The 21,438-nt window shown below is 37.7% G+C and overlaps 1 protein-coding gene across 6 annotated transcripts in view; it reads left to right on the plus strand.

The window, feature by feature from the left end:
- Positions 1-21,438, plus strand: part of GREB1 (growth regulating estrogen receptor binding 1) — a 91,145-nt gene that overhangs the window by 50,329 nt on the left and 19,378 nt on the right. For 5 of the 6 annotated variants that reach the window (XM_027892834.1, XM_027892831.1, XM_027892832.1 and 2 more), the window contains 16 exons: positions 848-973; positions 2,853-2,975; positions 3,810-3,947; positions 4,128-4,313; positions 4,876-5,226; positions 5,929-6,057; positions 7,569-7,688; positions 8,139-8,336; positions 8,427-8,607; positions 10,477-10,669; positions 11,253-11,389; positions 12,684-13,023; positions 14,429-14,544; positions 15,240-15,439; positions 17,286-17,375; positions 19,400-19,980. In XM_027892834.1, coding sequence (XP_027748635.1) covers positions 848-973; positions 2,853-2,975; positions 3,810-3,947; positions 4,128-4,313; positions 4,876-5,226; positions 5,929-6,057; positions 7,569-7,688; positions 8,139-8,336; positions 8,427-8,607; positions 10,477-10,669; positions 11,253-11,389; positions 12,684-13,023; positions 14,429-14,544; positions 15,240-15,439; positions 17,286-17,375; positions 19,400-19,980 — 3,209 coding nt within the window. The remainder of the gene's footprint in view (positions 1-847; positions 974-2,852; positions 2,976-3,809; positions 3,948-4,127; positions 4,314-4,875; positions 5,227-5,928; positions 6,058-7,568; positions 7,689-8,138; positions 8,337-8,426; positions 8,608-10,476; positions 10,670-11,252; positions 11,390-12,683; positions 13,024-14,428; positions 14,545-15,239; positions 15,440-17,285; positions 17,376-19,399; positions 19,981-21,438) is intronic. The other variant, XM_027892833.1, reaches the window with a different exon arrangement.

The raw sequence follows: 21,438 nt of genomic DNA on the forward strand, positions 1-21,438 counted from the left end.
CAGGATCCAGTGTAATTTCTGCTTTTTCTTCTGATCCAGTCTATTTTATATTATGACCAGAATCCTGTTTACTGCAGGCATTACATGGGCAGCTTAAAAGCTTCGGAGTTTTTTCGTCTGCTGAGAAAAGTGACTTTAATATTAAAAACAAAACTAAGGATTAGTATCTGTAACTTTGTTTTTTGTGTTAAAAATTCTTTCTGAGACCTTTATTTTTCTGTTATCTTGACATAAATGAAAGGTGATGGATGATAGAGGCTAGAGTGGTCTCTCTGAGCTTCCCCATAATGAAAACAGCTCTTTAGCGTCTTGTGACTGTTACACAGATTCTCTCACAGGAGGGCTGAGCCACATTTCTTGGTGGTTATATTTTATTCTCTCTGTGAGGCCGGTTAAATAGTTGTGATCTGGAATACTGGTGCCCATCCTGAACGAATTTAAAAGCTATGTTAATTACAAGCATATTAGGCTTGAGAGCACCTCTGGTTTTTTTAATGCAACATCATTAAAAAAAGCTTAGAGAGAGAAAGTCAAATTGGGAGAGAGGCCTAGTAAATATTAGACACCCCCTCTATTTTAGCTGATGCTTGAGTAAGAGCCAGGATCCTGCAAAGAAACTACAGCTTCTGATATATGCATTTAATTGCAGAATCAGATTTTACCCAGGCACTTAATTGGGAGTATGAAATCAGAAATGGGTTGGTTTTATTCAGCATTGCACTCCCTCTTGAGCAGATCCTGATGGTTCTATTAAAATAAATGATCAAGTGATCAGTTTATTATATTAACTGAGCATCTTGACCTAGAAATTTTCAATGTAAATACTTTGGGTTTTTTTCCTCGCCAGCTGCAGCCATAGATCACATCCCTTCAACAGCAGCATTCAGCTCAACAGTTTATAATGGCAAGGAGTCACCTAAACAACAGCTGATGAAAAATAACTTGTCCGCTCTGACAAGACCTTCGGTGTTAGGTATTTGTATGGATTTTTTGTCTAATAACCCTAAACGCTTTATTCCATGAGTATAAGAGAAACATTGAACTAATTATATCATGACGGTAATTTCATGTGTGAGTAGAAATTACTATTCCCTCCCTTTCTGGCCATAACGCTGTTTTCTGTGTTAACTTCCAGGAAAAAAAATTGTTTGTATGTTTTCAGTCTCCGTTTTCTTACAGTTCATAATATTAACTGGATGTTTTTCCTCATATTTACAGTTCATTCATTCAGTTGAGGTACAGAACAAATTCCGAATCCAGGTTCTTAAAGAATGTGTCAACTTGCATCAATTTCATCAACAGGTTTTGTGAGGGGAATTCAGAAAGATTTACAAGTAATCTCTCATAGGATAATTCCTATGTTGCAGTTCACCTTGGGATGGAGCATTAGACTTTGACAACTGGCTCCAAATTCAAGAAACTATCCTCATTGTGCCATTATTATAATAATTTGTGTTAATTGTTTTCTGTCACAAACTATGTGTCACTGGTTTGTTTAAGGAAGAAAATTAGTCTTTACTGTGGCTAGAAACAAGTTCTAGCTCTATTTTAGAACGAGTCTTCCCAGATTTCCCTGCTGCCATCACAAGGTTTTTTTTCTCTGCCCATTCAGGTTCTTAATCTCTTTTCTCCATGCAGCAGCACATTATTGCCAATTCATTTCAGATGGATTATTTTCACATCTCTACATATCTGCAGGAAAGAGCACCGCACCGTCAAATAAAAAAATCCTTTCTATTGTTCTATCTTATGACTTCTGTCTTGACATTACGCCGGGAAACGAAGTGAGAGGATGTGCAGCACAAATTACCAAAGGCTGCCCTCGTGTGGTAAAAGTGTAAGGGACAAAGTCCTTGGAAACCTGTAGGAAAGGGTCTGCAAGGGAGCAGTCATCTTCTGGATTTGTAGACTTCAGGGTTATCTCTAATTTTAATATATTTTTCAACCCTTTTTACATAAAATTCTTATTCTGTCTTGAATCTTATGTGGGGCTAACCATTCTGCCAGGATATATAGCCTTGCTAGTGAAACAGTGTTACGACTTCTGTGTAGTCATGCCCAGAAACAGAAATAGCTCAGTCCTACAAGTTGCTGAGCAATTCTGGGAGGACCACTGACGCTCAACAATTAGAAATACTTGATGTTAGTGGAAGCTCATCATCTCAGGATTTTGCTGGAGTGCACAAGAAGATTCAAAAAAGGAACGAAAGAAAAATAAGAAATTAGTTATTGGAAACTCCTAGAAAAACAATGAGAAAGTTACGGTTTTACAGACAAAGATGTTGAAGCTATATGTGGGTAGGAGGAAGGTGTAAAAGTGGTTGGATAGGAGATAATATGGTGTAACATAAAACCAAAAATGGGAACCAGCAAGAAGTGGCAAACATCCTGTAAATGGGAAAAATGTTGAAAAGAACTCATATCTTTATTACTATTACTCTGCAACCCTTGGGCATTTTATTTTGCAAAGTTAGATGCAACACTGTGTCATGTTTTCAGAAATAAAAGGAACAAAATGCCCACAGTGTGGACTTCAAAATATTAATACTTATAAGTATTCTTAGTATGTTGCATTACTATGTCATTCTTAGTAGAGACTAAGCATTGCTATAAAATAAGTGAAATCTACCTAGATAATTAAGAGATCTCTGCACCAGAAAGTTTCCAGAAATTTAAGAAGGACACAACAAAATAAAATAAAACCCCCCCAAAATTATTATATTCATGGAGTTGACTCTGTCTTTCGCCATATTCGATGCACACATTCAATCTATCAAAATACATTGAAATACCATGCACAAGCCTCAATACATTTTATTCTAATATTTCTCTGAAATATTATTCTTATTCAGGCACGTTAACAAATTCAGGGCCTCCAAAAAAACGCCATAAAGGTTGGTCACCAGAATCTCCATCATCTACTGAAACTTGGAACTCACAGCTCAATCCACAGGCTCCGAACAGAATTAAAAATGGTAAGCTATACCCAAGGTAATGATTTTGTTTATTTAATTGTTATCAAATAATGGTGGGAAAGAGGCCTTTTTTTAAAAACATGTGCAGATTCATATTAAAGGTTTGAAAGCTGTTTGGTTCCTCTGTTCTCACCCGGGTGCTTCATTTACATTGATTTCTTTTTGAGGCTCTGAGCTTAACTTTCCTTAGGATCCAGTCAGCAAGCCATTGACAAATCCCAACAGATGTCCATCTTTAGACACCAAAACACCTTCAAAATATTAAAATTAGCATCATAACTCAGGTCGGGGTACTATCTCTTGTTTCAGTTGTTTGTCATAGCATTCTTGGCCCTTGGATTTTATAGGCTACATACAGAAAAGAGTGACATGCAGTGAAATAAACCCAGTTTCCCCCATATGTTTTCTTTAATATTGTTTGAATTAAAATTACCACAAAGAAGTTATGATTGACTAAATGTTGAATCTTATTTTTTTCTTTCTTGCTATAGCAATAAAACCTGTTTAGAACCAGTGAAACTAACTCACAAGTCATAACTATACATGCATTGATATCACATATGTCTCTCTATTCTTGCATTAATACCTGGAACTGTTTGTTTATAAGCATTTCAAAATCTTTAGGCATGTGGGAGGTTCAAAGTTGCAGTAACATAATTAGTCCTCCAAGACAGTTAGCATAATAATATGGGTTATAGTAACAGCTTGTGAAATGTGTGATAAAAAACAGTTAATACTGATAGCAAATGTGGCTATGGGATTATGCTGAACAGTTTTTCTTTGAGGAAATCATTACTAGACCTGACTTCAGTAATAATATGTGTAAAATCTTAGATGGAGGAAGCCTGTCATCTTTACCACATTCTGCTTTGGTGGGACCAGCCTCCTCTCCAACAGTGGGCTCAGGAGAACCGGTCTCAGTTCCTGACAACTTGCTGAAAATCTGTAAAGCAAAGCCAGTTATTTTCAAAGGTAAAAACCCCAACCCCACAAGGTCCTAAATCTGTTTTGTAAGAGATGTAACAACATGTCCCACTGCTAAGAGCTACTAAAGCTGTCACTTTCAAGAGGTTTACTTTAAATATTTTTATGTTGATTGCATACATGGGAAATGAGAAATTAATGTGATATGTGCATAAATTTATTTTGTAGGTCATGGAAACTTCCCATACCTTTGTGGGAACATTAACGATGTGATAGTGAGTCCTTTGTTGTACACCTGTTACAGAAATTCACAGTCTTTATCTAGAGCATATGAACAATATGGTGCCTCTACAATACAGCCTATTTCTGAGGAAATGCAGCTCTTACTGACTGTCTACTACCTTGTTCAACTAGGTAAGATTGTTTTATATCCAAATAAACTGCAATGAATATATTACATGCTGGGAAAGGAGAAAAATAATATTAGGGCAGAACAATATTAAGTATGTGTCTTTGTCATGTGATAGAAAACTAGTTAATTTATGGTTAAGAAACAAAAAAAACCAATTAGGTCTTGAAAACCAGACAGATTAAATTATAATCATACAAAATTTATTTTCTGCTGTAATCTGGAACCTCAGCTATGAAAAATAAAGGAAAAGAGCTGTAATTCATTGCTTTTGCATATAGTCTGTGATTTAGAAGTAGTATTATGCTGAGACAGGCAGCACTCAACCTCTTAAGTATTTCTAATTACTAGTACTCAGGTTCCAATTAGGGCAGCTTTACCTGAGTATCACAAAGGCATTTCAAAATGAAAAATTTGGTTCACATCTGCTAAAGGCAATAGAGCCATGCATGCATAAATCTGAAACATGGTCATCTTTAAAAAATAACATATTTAAAAGACGTACTTTTTTTTAACTCAACAGTTTTATTTGTTTCACAATAGTTCCCTCCTAATTTTTTTTTTTAGCTGCAGACCAGGTCCCTTTGATTGAGGATTTGGAACAAATATTCATGCGTTCCTGGCGAGAGTCACACCTGTCTGAAATCCGTCAGTACCAGCAGGCAGCTCCGCAGGCCTTTCCCCAAGTGCCCAGCCAGATCACCCCAGTGACTTCAGCCCAGCTTCCCTGGCTGGCAGGCCTGGCAGCCAGCTCCTGTAACGACAGTGTCCATATCATCGAGTGCAGCTACTCACTGGCAGAAGGGCTGTCAGAAATGTTTAAGCTACTCATTGAAGGAAAATTGATAAAGACGAACTACGTCGTCATCATATGTGCCAGTAGAAATCGAGCCATTGACTCCTGCATTGTGATAACAGGTAATATCCCACTGGTGCCTCTCCAGGCAAATCAGAGTAATTCAATGCTATGAGGGGTTTAGTTGGAGTTCCAGTAAGTTGCCTCACAAAGCTGAGCTTTTACCAACAGGCAATGGGCTTTGATGAACCCAAGCTGAACTGCACAGTTGGGTCCCTGCCCAGTAAACCACATTGTGCTTGTGTTGCCTGTTTTCTCACCAAGGCATCTCAGCCAGCGTGGCTACAAACAATTAATAGTGAGTCACAGCACACACAGTGCATAAAGCTCTCCTGCTCTGTGCAACTGGGATATTACTGCAAACCTTTTCTTAGCTTCTAAAAGATGTTTTTTTGGTGCCATTCCCTTCAACAACCTGTCAAGGACTATGCTTACAGTTAAATAAATTATATGAATAGCCATTCAGAGATTCATTATGAATGTAAGATAATTGACAATTCCTTTGAATATTATATGGTCTTCTTATATACTATATCAAAAAATGTTTCCTAAATTGGGAAACACAAAGAATTTTAAAGCATGAATGTATTTTACAAGTGTCTGGTGCATAAATGTGTCAGAGAGGGAAAGGACTAGTCTCTGCCATTTTTGTGTGTGTGGTATTCATTTAGTTAAGTAGTACTTTTATATAGTGACTTAGAACATTTTTAACTTTAGTTTGAAATGTTTTCAAAATTACTTTTTTTTTTTTTTTTGTCTTTTAGGAAAGTATCAGGCAAGAGTTCTGTCTGAGAGCATGCTCAGTCCCTCAGACTACCAAAAAGAAGTTAACTACCAACTGGTCACAGGGAAGGTAGAAACCCTGGGATCCTTCTTTAGCACACTCTGCCCAGGTACCTAACAGGTCATAAAGCGCCATGTTTCCCAGTCCCTGAAACCTTCAGAGAAAATAGCTGTGCTCATTTCCTTTCCAGAAGCAAGACATTATTAGAAATAAATGAAAAATGCAGGACAAAGTTGTGAAAGTACATTTGAAATTCCTCTTAAAAGTGTCAGTTCCTAAAATTCCTTGGTTTCATGAAAATGGGACAGCAAATAGCTGAGCACAGTATTCTTAGCTAGGCAAATCCATCTGTATATTATGCAAGTCCATATCCATATGAATGTATAAATCTTTTTTTTCCCTAAGCACAGAATTCATTTAGGCCATGATAGAACATAGTTATTTTAACCAAGGTAGGATTTGCCCTTTCAACTTACCATACCGTGAACTTGACATGTTGCATGGGACCGAGAAGGAAATTGCAGAGAGACAGGGTTACTGGATCATTTTTTAACTGAGTATACTGAGGATTGCTACAAGTAGAATTCTCTGGGGGTAGATCCAGCCACATGGAAAATTAAACTGTATCTCAAACCTGGAGCAAATGCACAATATTTGTCAGTGTTAATGGGGTGTCATGTCCCCTTTACCATTCACATCACATTAGTAAATAGATCACAAGAACCCTTCTTAATGTGTACTGGTATTTTGAGTGGTCACTTAAGAAAATCTCATTTTCCTTGAATTGTCTTGTAGTGATATTAGTGTTTTTGCTCTTAGTATCTTCAAAGTATGGTTCTTAAAATCACTTTTGCTAGTATTTGAGCAGAACAAGTAAATGAGGATCCTAAAAATAGTTGCCACCTATATTCACTGGATTACACTTCATGGGGCATACCCTGCCTTTCTGAGCTCAGTGCAGATATGTCCAAACATCTTTTTAACTGCTGAGAAAATACTAATGCTCAGGTCATGCATATTGTAGTCTCTGCACAGCTTCATCTGTAAGCAGGGCCCCTGCTCGATAGAACAGGATATGTTTGTAGATATGCAATAGTTCAGTAAAACATATCTTATATGCTTCAGCATTGTGTGTAGCTACAAAATTCATATTTCTCTTTCAGCTTTATAGGAAATTATTTTTCTTTCCACCTCTCAAAAGTTTAAAGATTTAAAAATGTTTATCAGATTTTCCCTGAAGTTTCTTGTAATCCTTGTTAGTGAGCAGTATAGATCTGTGGTCTGAACATAAACTAAGCCAGTTTTGTGTCTTTGTTGTTGCTGGTTTGCATCAGGGCCTTGAGGCTAGTTTTCTACTACCCTTTCCTAAATGCCCTAGCCAGTGATCTCAGAGCTGGTCTGTCACTCTCTGGCCCGTTTTGCATTTTATAAGTGATATACTGTAAAAACTGATGTAATAGTAAATAACGAGAGGGTTCCTGCACAAAACAGCCAGTAAGCCAAAGGCAGGATAACTAGCTAACATATATAAAAATCTTTAGGATCTACAAAACAAAATCAATATGAATTGCAGCTCTTATTAACGTGGATGTCTATTCCACTGTCCCTTCAATCTGACAGAGGGTGACATTGATCTTTTGCTGGAGAAATTTTATCAGGAAAACCAAGGGCACATCTCTTCATCACTTTCGGTGAATAAACCAACAGCAGTGAATGGAACTGGAACAGCTGTGTGTACAAGTAAGGAGGATTTTCTAAAGAGGTAACTGAATAGGGTACTGGAGTCCAAAACACTGGGTGCACAGTTAGATCCATCTGGGTAGAGTCCTAGGAAATGTCCTGAGGGAAACAGCAGCTCATGTGTTGGAATATTCAGATTTACACTGATGAGTATTCTGCCTCATTCCACTGGGTATTACAGTTTTTGAAGCTTTAAGTCATATTTCTGTCATAGAAGAATGGTATTTTACAAATTCACTTTCACCTCTCAGACATTTAAAAGGACCATATTAGGAACATAAAGCCCAATTACAGAAAGATTTCTTTGCATATTCTGTATGGATTTTCATAAATGAACTCCTGTTCAGAAGCAAAAGTAAAGAGTAAAAGTCATTCTTTGCCAGACTCTTATAATTTTGCATTAGATTAAGCTTTGGGTATATATCTAAACAGAATTTTGCCTTTTTCCAGGTTATGAGGTTGAACGACATCAGATTCGTCCATTCCAGCTTGCAGTGGCTCAGAAATTGCTGTCTCATATTTGCTCAATCGCTGACTCCAGCACTCAAAATCTTGATTTGGGTTCCTTTGAGAAAATCGATTTCTTGATTTGTGTTCCACCATCTGAAGTGACTTATCAGCAGACTTTGTTTCACCTCTGGCACTCAGGTACTTATTAGTTAGCGTTATTTTGGATTTAGAGGACATTCTTAGATTTATTTATATCTGGAGATACTGACATTTGTTCCATTTCTCTAGGTATTTTATTAGAACTTGGATTAGAAAAGGAACATCTTACAAAGCAGAGAGTGGAACAGTATGTTATGAAACTAGATGCAGAAGCCCAAATTAAATTCAAAGTCTTCTTACAAAACTCTATGCAGAATCCTCATACGCTGTTTGTCCTAATCCATGATCATGCACACTGGGATCTAATGAGGTAAGAAAACTGTAACTTGTTGTTAGAGAAATTAGTATTGTCTGCATTACCTCTCAGTATTAGCTTTCAGATTTATCCCTTCCTTCATATTGTTTGCATCTTTCCGCTGACTCTGTCTTCCCATGCGTTGAATAAACATGCTTCTTTTAAGGTCCTTCATGACTTATTCTTACCCTGCTTATTATATTGTGCCTCAGTGGAACATTTCAGCTTTTCTTGCTCACCATTATTATCTATTTTCAACCACAACTATTGTTTTTTTGGCTGGTTGTCATTTGTTCAGGGGAAAGCTTCCTGTGAAAGTACACAGAGCTCATCATCCTCTGTCAGTGTCCTGTGGGTTGTAAAACATGGAAAACCCCGACCCAGTGAATAGACAGTGAGCCAACACTGCTGCCTGTTTCTTTAACTGATTGGTAATTTTCCAGTACAATGTTTTTTCTATCCAGAATCGCTGATTTTTAAGAATTGAAAGCTCCTCTGGATACACAGTGGTGTCTGGTACTCTTCTCAGGGAAGCAGGGAGGTTTCTTTCCAATATTTACCAAGTTACCCAACAGCTCACTTGCATAACTCATTGCTTTCCTCACAGAGCTCTGTTTCCTCAGCTTCCCAACAATCTGCCTGCTGAGAAGTGGAGCTGTTTTTGCTGTCTTGCTCCTAAGGTGCTTGGAGAGGTTGGAAAACATTCCAAATTCCAGAAACACCAGTATTTTCCAACTATGGGATCATGGTAGTGTTTCTGAAACCAAAAATTGTGGAATCTTACTTGTGAATTAAATGACAAGGTCTTGTCTTTTCTCTTACACTGGTTAAGAAGGATGATTTTCAACAAAACGTTACTTTTGCATCTGAGGGTTTCATGTTCAACTCCTCTGCATCTTGAACTTACAAGACCTTTTATAGTTGTCCCAGCCTTTAAGGCATTCATTAATATAACATCCTTGAGTGGTAGGGAAGTACCTGTATTGCTGTTTAACTCTGTTTCGTCTCTAATAAAGAGATATGTGTGTGTGTGTATATATATATATATATATATATATATGAGACAAATATTGAAGTGAATATTATTCATGCCATCTAACTGAAATCAGTTAAAGGAGTGCCTAAACCAGGAGCAGAGCTACCTGGGATTGCCCATACAGTCCAACAGAGACATGGGCATTCCTGAGGGCTGACTTAGGTCACAGGTGGACACAACCAATTTCTGGAGTTACTTATCTCTCTCTCCTGGTAACTGGAGGAGATTGTAAAGACTGGGCTTGTAACCTGGTCACTGCAGGTAAATGCCAAAATTTAATGGTGGGAATTTGGACTGGAACTTTGCAGAGGAGCAAGGAGTGGTTCTCATGCAAAAAATTGACTGTTGGTGTTCCATGCTACTGGGGTTTGCTCTTCCCTTTCATAATAGCTCTATCACAGGTAGTTTTCCTCTGTTTTTCTGTCATACTAATTTATTGTTTGTTCTTTCCTATACTGATTTTTGAAGGTTGGAATCATATTTTAGTGGCAGCAGTAAGAATTTGGCCAAAGGAAATGGCCAAAATCTAACATAAGGCTGCATGTCTATTGGTAGCTGCCACATCAGCTTCCTTTCATCCTTTATCTTTCACATTCTGGTAGCTGTAAGGGACTGGTAATTTGCCAACTAGAGACCTCATCAGATTCACAGAAATTTTTAGTTGCAGTGAAATAATTTGCGTTTCTTTTCCCATCCTTCCGTGCAACAATTTCAGGGCAAAAGAATACAGTCCTAAATGCCTTGTATGAGTTTAACTTTGATTTCACATCCAGGTTTGAGCTATTCCACTGACACAAACGTTCCCTTGTGCTGATCACTTTGGAGAGTTTTGGGTTTCTTTTTTACAGTGCTGTGCATAGTCTTTATCCTCAAACAGAGCTGTCGACAGGTCTTGTTGATAGACTGTTGAACTGCAGGGAGGTGAAAGAAGCGCCAAATATTGTGACCCTCCATGTGACTTCCTTCCCATATGCGCTGCAGACACAACAGACTCACATCAGCCCTTACAATGAGATCCACTGGCCTTCTTCGTACAGCAATGTAAGATGGATGCTTTGGGGTGGTTTTGTGAACTTTTCATAAGTTATTTTCCATTTACATACTTGAAAAAACAGAGAAGTCCCCATGATTTCTGTAAACAAGAATGAAGTTTGCATGGGATCTTTTTCTTGTTCAGTCTATGGCAAGTTCATTTTCCCTTTGCTTATCCTATGACTTTCCCCACCCTCATTCCTTTTATATCTTGTATAAACTTTAGTAGCTCTGCTAAAAATCATGGAAATCATCTGAAATTCTGTCTCTAGTGCATTACTGCATAAATATCTATACATACATGCATTTTCTTTGTATGTGTGCATATTTATTCCATACATAGCTGTTCTGTTTATGTATATGTATATGTGGGGAGAGAGAAAGAGAAAGAAGTAAGTGGGAGAAAATTGGGACAAACTTTCATTCTATCAAAAAATGAATTCTATTTCTTTCTCTTCTTGTTTTAACATGTCTAAGTAGATGTACACTTATTAGATAAAGTGATTGCAAATATATCAGATACCAATGATTAATCTGTTGTAAATTATTAATAGACTTTACCCTTACACTTTTCTTGCTTCCTTTGCTTTAGGGTGTAGATTTGTACCATGAAAACAAGAAATACTTTGGACTGTCAGAATTCATTGAGTCCACTCTCTCTGGACATAATATTCCCCTGCTTCGGTATGACAGCTCTTTTGAAGCAATGGTCATGGCATTGGGAAAGAGGTATGGAGTCCTCCTTTGTTTAACACTGGAAATTTAGCAAGTACCTTCTAGTGACTTGAGTTACTAGCTAGAAGCCTGGTTCTTTTTTTATATATCGCTCTCCTACACTTCACCTGCATATACAAGGGCATTTCACCTGTTTTTGTTTTCCCCTTCCATCTTTTTTGTATGGTGGTTGTGACCACTAGGTACTTTTATATTATAATAATCTAACATTGCATCATCATGGAATTTCAGATGTCTTATTACTTTTATCTAATGTTATCACTTGCCGACCCTGGCTGATTTTCATGTATAGAATTTGTATATACTGCCCATGGACCACAAAGAAAAGTTAGACATATCACTGTGGTAGGTACACTTAAATCAGAAATGAAAACTTCAGAGCATCCTCAGAGCTTGAAAAATACATCATCAGTTTTCCTTGGTCCCCGTGGAACAGGTTTATAATCACTGCAAAAGAGTGGTGATACATTACGTGCCTGCATCCAGTTGTGGAGGAACACTTTGGGATCTGTAATAAGAATGAGACAGGACAAGTAAAATCTTGTGAATTTGTACTGCTAACTGGGAGACTGAGCACATCCACACTTGACGTGAAGCTTGGGCTTGCTACAGGGTGCTTTAGAGCTCTGCTCACACATATTAGGTGCTTTTCTGTGCAAGCCACGGTCACTCTTTTTACTGTGCACCTGGGTCTCATTTCTGTGAAAACCAAAGCACGGGAAGGTATTGCACATCCATGGCTCTCCTTTCCATAGATTGGGGATTGAGACAGGGTGTACCTGGGCTTGGAATGTTGGGAGTGCTCATTGGATGCTGCCTACATATTCAGTCCTCTTGAACATAAGAGTAAGTTGGTTCAGGGCTTCAGTAAGAAAACAAGAGAAGCACTCCACCTCCCTTCTGCCTCTTACGAATGACACACAATGAAGACTAGTATTTTCATTGATAAGAAATTATAGTTTTGATTGATATTACTGAGTGCCCTAGCTAATATTCTGTGATAAATTTTGTAACAGCAGTAAGGTCTTGATAACTTAAAGCGATGTAACCTTACTGGACTAGTTGCTTAGTAAATCTTTACTAAGAAAAATGGAGAGACAACATCTATTCTGATTGTGAAATGATGCCTTGCAAAGACTATCCAAATACAGCTTGGTGAGATTCTGTGTTGTAGTAGATATAAAGGATTCTTTACAGGAGAAAATCCTAAGTTTACTATACTTTGTAAAAAATAGCTTTTTCACTTCACCCTTTAATATTTCACTATTTAACTCACCATTTATTTCAGGTTCCCCAGATTACACAGTGCAGTGATAAGGACTTTTGTCCTCATCCAACACTACTCTGCAGCTATGATGGCAGTGTGTGGTCTTTCTCAGATGAAGAATTATACCTCAGTTGAAACTCTGGAAATCACTCAAAATCTAATAAACTCTTCAAGACAATGTCCCAGTGGCCATGGCCTCATGGTGGTGTTGAGAATTCCATGTATTCCGCTGGCTGCAGTGGCATATGAACGTCTATATAACGTAAGGGAAAGACTAGCCCTTGAAGATAACTTTGAAATAATCTTGGGAAATCCTAATTCTGGAATCACAATAGGGAAGCACTTTGTCGAACAACTAAAGGTAAATTGCAGAATGGCACATACTGGGAAACTTTGTTAGATGGGTAGGTGGGGAGATATTACTGGTGATACTTATGGTCATTTATCTTTTAGACATACTCTCTGTGACACCTCTCCTGTGCTGCCTGTGGTTAATACTCAGTGAAGTATCATCTAACATGGTAGAACTCAACTTCCAGCAGCAACCCTCGGAAACAGTTGAGCTGCTTTTATCTGAAGGGACTTTGAGAAATACATTAAAAAAACCCAAATAAAATGTTCAGTTTCAGCTGAATTTTCTCACAAAAGCATCATAGTGCAAATAGTATTCTAATCTGTGACCAGCTGAGAGTTAGATTATTCTTGTCACCAGCAGGTGGCAAGAAGGCATCGTTGTGCCTACTGATCAGTTATGGTATTTATGGATTCTAGAGCACCTCAGTGTTCACAGCTCTGGACTTCATGCTTTCTGGACCATGTATTGGTTTATGAATTAATTTATATCCTTTAGGTCCAGATTCATGGGTCATCCGTTTAACAAAAGCCTCCTTTGTTTTTTCATAAAATTGCAATCTGATTGCCAAAGCAAAAATGTATTTACATTCTAGGATCTTGTAATATATATATACATGTGGTACACCCTTTATTCTGATTCAATACATGTTAGATGAAGTACTTTGAAACTGAGGACCTAGTACTGATCTCATCCTGCTATAAATTAGGCATAACTTACTCTGAAAAATCAGCAGTAGTTCTGAATTGCATCCTGGTTGTCTTCTCTGACATGCCTAATAGTGCACCAGTCAGAGGCTGAGTTGTTGTACTGTTGATCCTACTGTAGATCTTCTTCACCTGTAGGTCAATTTTATGGCAAAAAGGACTGACTGGTGTGAGTAAAGCAATATAACCCAAGAGATTAGTTATCAAACTTCTCATGAAGTTGTCAGGAAAACTGATAGCTTTAGGGGAGGGTGGGAGACTCCAGAAGGTTTCAAGTGGAGGCAGTGTGTGTGTGTGTGTGTGTGTGTGTGTATGTTGAACACTTCTAGCTTTCTCCTATTTATCTAGTGTGAAAAAGTTTTGTTCCTAGCTCATTTTCTTCCTTGGACTCAGATATCCATACATTATTTGCCACAACAAGCAACCCTCTTTTCTCTCCCCCAAACCTTCTGCTCAGCTTTACTCTCCATTGTACCATATCTGTCCTATGCCCTGGCCTCAATGCTATGCAGCTGGGAAGCTGGGAGGCTTTTCAGACTGGAATGTACTGCCCCAATATACTCAGACTCAGAGCAGGCAGATTGCTACCTGCCATGTTCTAGAAGGTGTGAGATCTATCTGTTCTTATGGATGATAAAAGTATGTGTTTATCTCTTTTTATTTGGGCTATACAGATATGTCTAACAGTGTTTCTCTACCTTATACAGGTCTGGCAGAAAATTGAGGATGTAGATTGGAGGCCACAGACCTACTTAGAATTGGAAGGTTTGCCTTGTATATTGATATTTAGTGGGATGGATCCACAAGGGGAGTCTTTGCCTCGGTAAGAAGATCCACTCTTTTCTCAGTGGTAGTTTTTTATCCATTTTTTACCAAATTGCTAAACATTACCTGTGTAATTACTTGCACGAGAAAAAAACAGATGTCAGTGTCAAGATGTTCCTTTTCCATTTTTTGGCAGTTTTTATATCGAAAATACAAACCCATATTATTGATAATCTTCTGTTTACAGCAAGATATAAGTAGCTTTGAAAATACTATGAGAGTTGTTTTAGCTTAGAGGAGGGAATAAGTATGTTAAAAACAGAAGTATAGCTACTGTAGGCATCTTAGGGTAGCTGAGAAATCTGCATGATGTTGGCATATATACTCCAGGATGTGTGAAGATATCAGTGCCTTCTGGAACAGCAGCTGGAAGCCAGACAGGATGCCCTCAGGCACTAAGTGCTTTTGTATGTTCAACTGAACCCCATTCTGTGTTTAGGTTTAGAACCCAAATGATTATTCTTTTCCCTATGCTGATGCTAATGTTGAGTGCACTAGATTAAACTGCATAACTGGATTAAGAAAAAGGGTATGCACCACAGTGGTAAACTTAGGACACAGTATTTTATGCTTAATATCTCATCTGTAGTTGAAGCAGATAATGAAAAAATTCCCCTTTGGCTGTGTTTGTAAAAGAAATAAGGGGGCAGATTACAGTGAGTTTTCATCCTAGCGCCTCTTGTTTCCCTCCAGATCACTGAGATACTGTGACCTACGTTTAATAAATTCATCTTCTTTGGTAAGGACAACCTTGGAGCAAGAACTTGGTTTGGCAGCATACTTTGTGAGCTCAGAAATTCACACAGAGAAAGCAGTTGTGAATGATGTGTTAGAAAGTGACCCAGAGAAACTAAGCAGCACTGATAATGAAGATGAAGAAATAGCGACAGAAGGTATTATTATTAGTGATAATCAAAGAAGCTGTAAAATGATTGTGCTGTATTACAAAAAGCAGAATTGTATGGGTGAGGGTTTCTGGAGTTAGTTTTACTGAGTGAGCTCTGCTCCTTAATTTTATTTCATCTCACTGAATCTGTGTTTCCTAGCATGCTGTGTCCCAGAATGCTGCTGCTGCTGCATTTTAACCTCTTCCAGTTCTACTGCTGCATCTGTTCTCTCTCTCTGTTTTCTGGCTCCCTTCTCTCTCTTCCCCATGTCCCTCCTTTGTTTGTATGTTCTGGCAGCCACAAAGTGGGGCTCCAGTGGGTACATCTAGTGACACCCACTGTTCAGAGTACCTTCTGCACTTGCCCTCACCAGCAGGGAAGGCTGTGATTTGCCATATGAGAAGCAGTGACCCCATCCCCTCTCTCACAGCAGTGGCAACTCCACCTACACTGTCCCTGACTGACGCTACCAAACCTGTGCTTACATACTGTTAGTAATGAAGTTCCCTTCCAAGGGAACTGTATATAGTACAGCTGAGTAGTTTCTGGCTTGCAAGGTATTAAATAGTATGGATACGTATCTGAACACAGTAACTTCTAAGTTCTCCTTGAAAATGTCCATGAATTCAAATAGACAGTGTAGAGTTGGTGAATTTATAATTTCTTAAGAGAGCAATTAAATACATATAAATATGTAAACAAATAGTAGTTTATCCAGGAACAGCTGTTTTTTTTTTTTTTTTTGACTGATAGTTGATGGGCATTAGCAGTTGTCATTATGTTCTTTACACTTTTCTTCCCTGTGTATTGTGCCTTGTAACTGTGGAAAACAAAGGATTTTTATCCCTGTATGTTATGTAAATCTCAAACAACTTGCCTTGATTTTCTTTTCTATACTGTGAGGGCTAAGAGAGCTGATTACTGTTCACCTGTGAAGTTCTGAGTCACTGATAATAAGGATAGGAGAACAAGCCGAACAAAAATATTTTCTTTAATCAAATATGTACTCTTCATAGAGGAATGAAATACCATCGGTCATACTCAGACTGTCTACAATAGATGCCTACTTTAGATGTGATGAGCATTTCTTGGGATAAGTATTTCTTGTGATGAGTACTTTTGTCTATTTAGTTGAAGTATGCTGAGATTGTATGTGATGTGAGCCAAATGGGCACTGAAGTTTTTAGGTGTCTAAATTGTAAGGCTGCTCTCCTAGTCCATGAAGTATGGTATAATCATCTAGATCCCAATTCAGAACCTGTGAGATAGATTTGCAGTCTAAGTTTTCTTCTGGCAGTGCTTATGTCTGTACAGTTTTACTGTTTATCACAGTAAAACTGTACAGAAATAAGCATTTTAACATAGAAGTTTGAGCTGGGAACCTCAAGTGAATAGCCTTGATGGTCATCCAAATACAGATTTTCATCACCAAAAGCTGAGATATAATCTGGCCATAAAGCTGTATGGGGTAGGAGGCAATTTCATAACATACTGACAAAATAGGTCTTGTTGCCTATTGGTTTCCAGGGCAGTGGATTAGTGAGGAAAGTAAGACATGGGTAGGAAGAGAAATCAGGTTGATATGTCATGGTTGAGACAGGCCTAGAAATTACCAGCTCCTTGCTGCAGCATTGATTTTTGTGAAGCTATTTCAGCTCAGCATAGGTAAATGATATCATAGGCTGATCCAATGTTGCATGGTAGGAACAGATGCTGTCCATACTGAAAACAATATCAGAATGAGGACAAACCCTACACAAACCCTTTTGTACTTTTGCTTACTTTGGCAACCTAACTGTGACTTCTTACAGGCTTATTTTATTTTTTCCCCTTACTACCTTTCATGAAACAGGTTCTACTTCAGAAAAGAGAAGTCCAATGAAAAGAGAAAGATCACGTTCTCACGACTCTGCATCTTCATCTCTCTCTTCAAAAGCTTCCAGTAAGACCATAAAATCAGCTCTATTAATTTAAATTTAAAACATGAAAGAGCCCTTTTCTTCAGCTTTTTTGATAAATAAAAGGGACAATTCACTAAGGTTTTCATAAGGCCTATTTTAATTGGATCACTTAAGAGAACTAAAAAAAAATAAGGACTAGACTTCTAAAGTATAAGAAATAGGAAGTTTTTTTTCTTCAAAAATAATCATGGGATGGTGAACCTAAATCCAGCACTTCTTTAATATCTGTCAGTGAGTTGTAAATCCTCAGTTACTACTGTGATAGCTGGATGTGTTCACTGAAGCTATGACAGTTTATGAAAGAGGAATCATACTTCATGTTTTAATATTTTTTTTTTTTTTTAAATCTGAGGAAGAATAAACATGCTCCTTCTCATTGGTATTTTACCTCTTTGTTTTTGCTGTGGAATGTTCACTCATTAATTTTGCACTGTTTAAAAGCTCTTTTGGAGATGGATACTTTTTTATACCATCAGTTTCTTTTCAATCTGCAAACTGATGTAGAAAGCAATGTTGAGAACTACTACAGTTCTTTTGTCTGAGGACTTCGTGTCTGATGACTTGCTTTTGATAGAGATAATATTAAGTGGACAGTTGAATAAAAGTGGGCAGTATAAATTGTACCATTACTTCCTAGAAGTTGCAATGTTATGCAGCTTTTTAAAACATGGGGTGTTTTGTCAGGGACAATAAATTCTTTTTGATCTCACTGTAGCTTTCAACATGGTGACATGCATATTTGGCCCTTGATTTCATTTCTACAGGCACAGTGGTGTTACAAAAGGAACAAAAGCTTGAAAACTTTGGATAACCTTTATCACTTTAATTTTCAAAATGTTAAAGTTGGGCTACTCATCATTTCCACAGTGTCCATGTGGCCTGCCTGTGGCTCTGTGGCCTCAGATTGCCTGTGATTAAAGATATCTTTTTTTCTTTTTTTCTGTGCTCTTGGATGCTGGTATTCTGGGGGATATCACAGTGATGTTACTTGCAACCATTTATAGTGCTGGTGATACTTCTGTATTTATTGCTAATGTCCTGTACTGGCCACTTTAGATTAATATGCAGCTAGAGTGTATCTTACTATTTCTTGAGATCAAGAGAAACTACAGACTTTTATTAGCTCAAAATGTGGAGCTTTTTGAGAACAAAGACTCTTGTTTTCACCACGAGAGGAAAGCTGGTTTTATCTATGTTCAGGTTTAGACAGGTATTTCCAATACCTTGTGTAGGCTGATTCCACAACCAGTTCTCAGACTACTCTCAAGACTGAAGTATTTGCATGTTCTATTCCATTAAGCATTAGGGATGCACAGAACCACTTAGAACATGTTAAACTTTCGAGAAGTTTTTGTAGTTAAAACCATAAGGTAAAAATATACCACTTTTGGAAAATCAGCAGTTATCTGTGGGTTACATCGCATATTTATGGCCAACATTTGTGAGTTCAGTATGTTCTCTCAGCTGACCAAAAGCTGTATGAATGCAGTAATGCATTATGTCATAGCAGGGACTTGCGAGATGCCAGGTTTCATTAGATCAGACTAAGTGCTGCAGTGACACAGAGATCAGTCTCAGAGCAGAGCTGACTGTTTTCAGATGTCAGTCTGTGTAGACATTTCTGTAGTCTGATGGGGTAATAGCCTGGGAATACTTGATTTTTTCAATTAATTTAAACAGTGGTTTCTGTAATTTTGTGTTTGTCTTGACTGATGAAACTATCTGGTGAACACCTTAAGCAGGGAATGTATGAGGGAAACAGAGGCCAAGACAATCATCAACGTCTTTTCAATGACTTTAAAAGCCACTTTCTGCATTGAGATGAATACTACAAACTAGTCCCATTATGGCTTCCTGTAAGAGAAAGGTAAAAGCAAGAAGAGGAGCAGGATTGTAATGTTTGATGAATACTCTTATCTAGATGATTCTTTGTTGTGTTTTGTTTAACTATGGTATTGACTAGCAGAGATAGTTGCACTGTGTTGAAATATAAATTTTCTTTTAGTCACAGCATTCTGCACTGAGTCATCTCCTCCCCAAGTCCTAAGCAACAGCACTGAAGAAACTACAAATAACTATGAAAGGCAGAAGCAGAAAGTAGACAAGGGGGCACAAACAACAATCAGCAAACACTTGCCACCGGTAACTGAACAGCTGGATACGAAACAAAACATAAAAAGTGCCCAAGTCTCCATCACCTCGTCATCTTCCTCACCTTTCTCCTCCTCTTCTTCCTCCTCTGCACCTACTCATAACTCCTTCATCCTACAGACCTCTCAATGCTCCATGACCAAAGCATCAAAACAGCCTCCCATAGTTTTCCTGCCCAAACTGGTTTATGACATTATTACTTCTACAGACAGCAGTGGACTTCCCAAATCCTCTTCCCTCTTGCCTTACCATTCTGTTATGTGGGCAAGTTCTTTCCGTCCTCTTATGAGTAAGATGATGACTTGCACAGAGCAGTCTCTGTACTACCGCCAATGGACGGTTCCCAAGCCAATCCATATGGACTACAACAATAGAAATGAGGGCAGAATGGATACCTTTCACCCAAGGAGGCTGCTGCTGAGTGGGCCACCACAGGTGTGTAAAAAGAACAAGGTATTCTAATTAATTTATTTTGTTTAATTTTACCATAATCTCAGAAAAAATTGTTACCATTACTCATACTTGAAGGGGCATTTTTGGTAGAGAGCAAATTGCTTACATTGTATTTCCTAATCCCTTCTAATTAAGTAATCTTCCTTTCTTTACTGTTAGCCTGATTTCAAAGGTAGGGAATCTGCAGCAATGTTAAATTTCGGTCAGTCTCCATTAAAATGTTTTAAAAGACATTTTGCTCAACAGATAGATTTTGTGTATAATTTCATTTTTTTAGAGTTGAATATGCATTTACATTTTAAATAAAGATCAAAGATCTTCACAAAACCACTTTCTTATGATCAATCTGAAGACAGCTGGGAGTTTGTAATTAAGTTATTTTCTCTGCTTTCTTTACAACAGCAGAGAGAAATAGAAGCTGTTGTAAATAACACATGCAAGAAGGTTGGTTCAACATTAACAGAGCCGTATTTACAAGATGAGTAGCTGACCCAGGAGTCTTTAAATTACTTTGAAAAGATACATGGACATGGGTCTAGTTCTAAGAAGATCATTCTCTTCTAAATTCTCTAAGAATGTTTAACACTAATCTCTGAGCAAGGTATCTCCTAGTTAAGTGCACATGTTACATGTTAAAGGTAATATTGTGTCTCTCATGTTTTACTGAAGTATGAAGCATCAAGATAGGAAGAGGCACCTGGTCTCCTGAGAGCAGATAGTTTCCTGTTAACCTCAGAAGGCAAACAGGATAAATGCAAACCAAGACAAAGACTCATGTTTCCAGCTATTGTAACATCAACCCAAGAATTAATCTAAAGAAATAGTTACTGATTTAACTTGCCACATGATCCACTCTTATAGGCCCATCCATGGCAAAAGGAAACTGCATGTTACTGTTTGTTAAATGATTGTATTCCATTGTATACCTCAATTGATGGTGCAGCAGAGTAGAAAGAGCATAAATGAGCTTTTCATATTGGGAATTCCTCCAAATGTTACGGTAATTCATAAAGGATTCCAGAAAATATTCTGGTAATCAGTTTTTCACTGTCCATTCCTTTGATCTAAATAGTTCATGTTTGCCAAAGATTGAGTTATTATGTGATCAATAAACCGATTTTCATACACAGCTGTGGCATAAAAATGAATACATTCTGTAGAGAGAAGTTAATTTTCATCTCAGAAAACCCCCCACAGGCTGTGACAACTGCTATTAGAATTTTATATGCATACTCATCAAACCCCATAAAGATACTATTCCCAAAGCCACCCTAAATGTCCACATTAGCCAATAAGTAATTCAGAGACTTATGGGACCATACTACACACCTGTGAAAAGGTTTTGATGTTTCACACACTGAGTACTTGCAATTTAACTAATTATAATTGAAGGTTCCTTGTTTATTCACCATCTCCCCTCCAGGGTGTGATATTCACCAC

This window comes from Empidonax traillii, unplaced genomic scaffold (assembly GCF_003031625.1).
Source record: "Empidonax traillii isolate 1590-97213 ecotype Southwest subspecies unplaced genomic scaffold, ASM303162v1 scaffold371:size713392, whole genome shotgun sequence".
In the NCBI taxonomy this organism is placed as follows: Eukaryota; Metazoa; Chordata; class Aves; order Passeriformes; family Tyrannidae; genus Empidonax; species Empidonax traillii.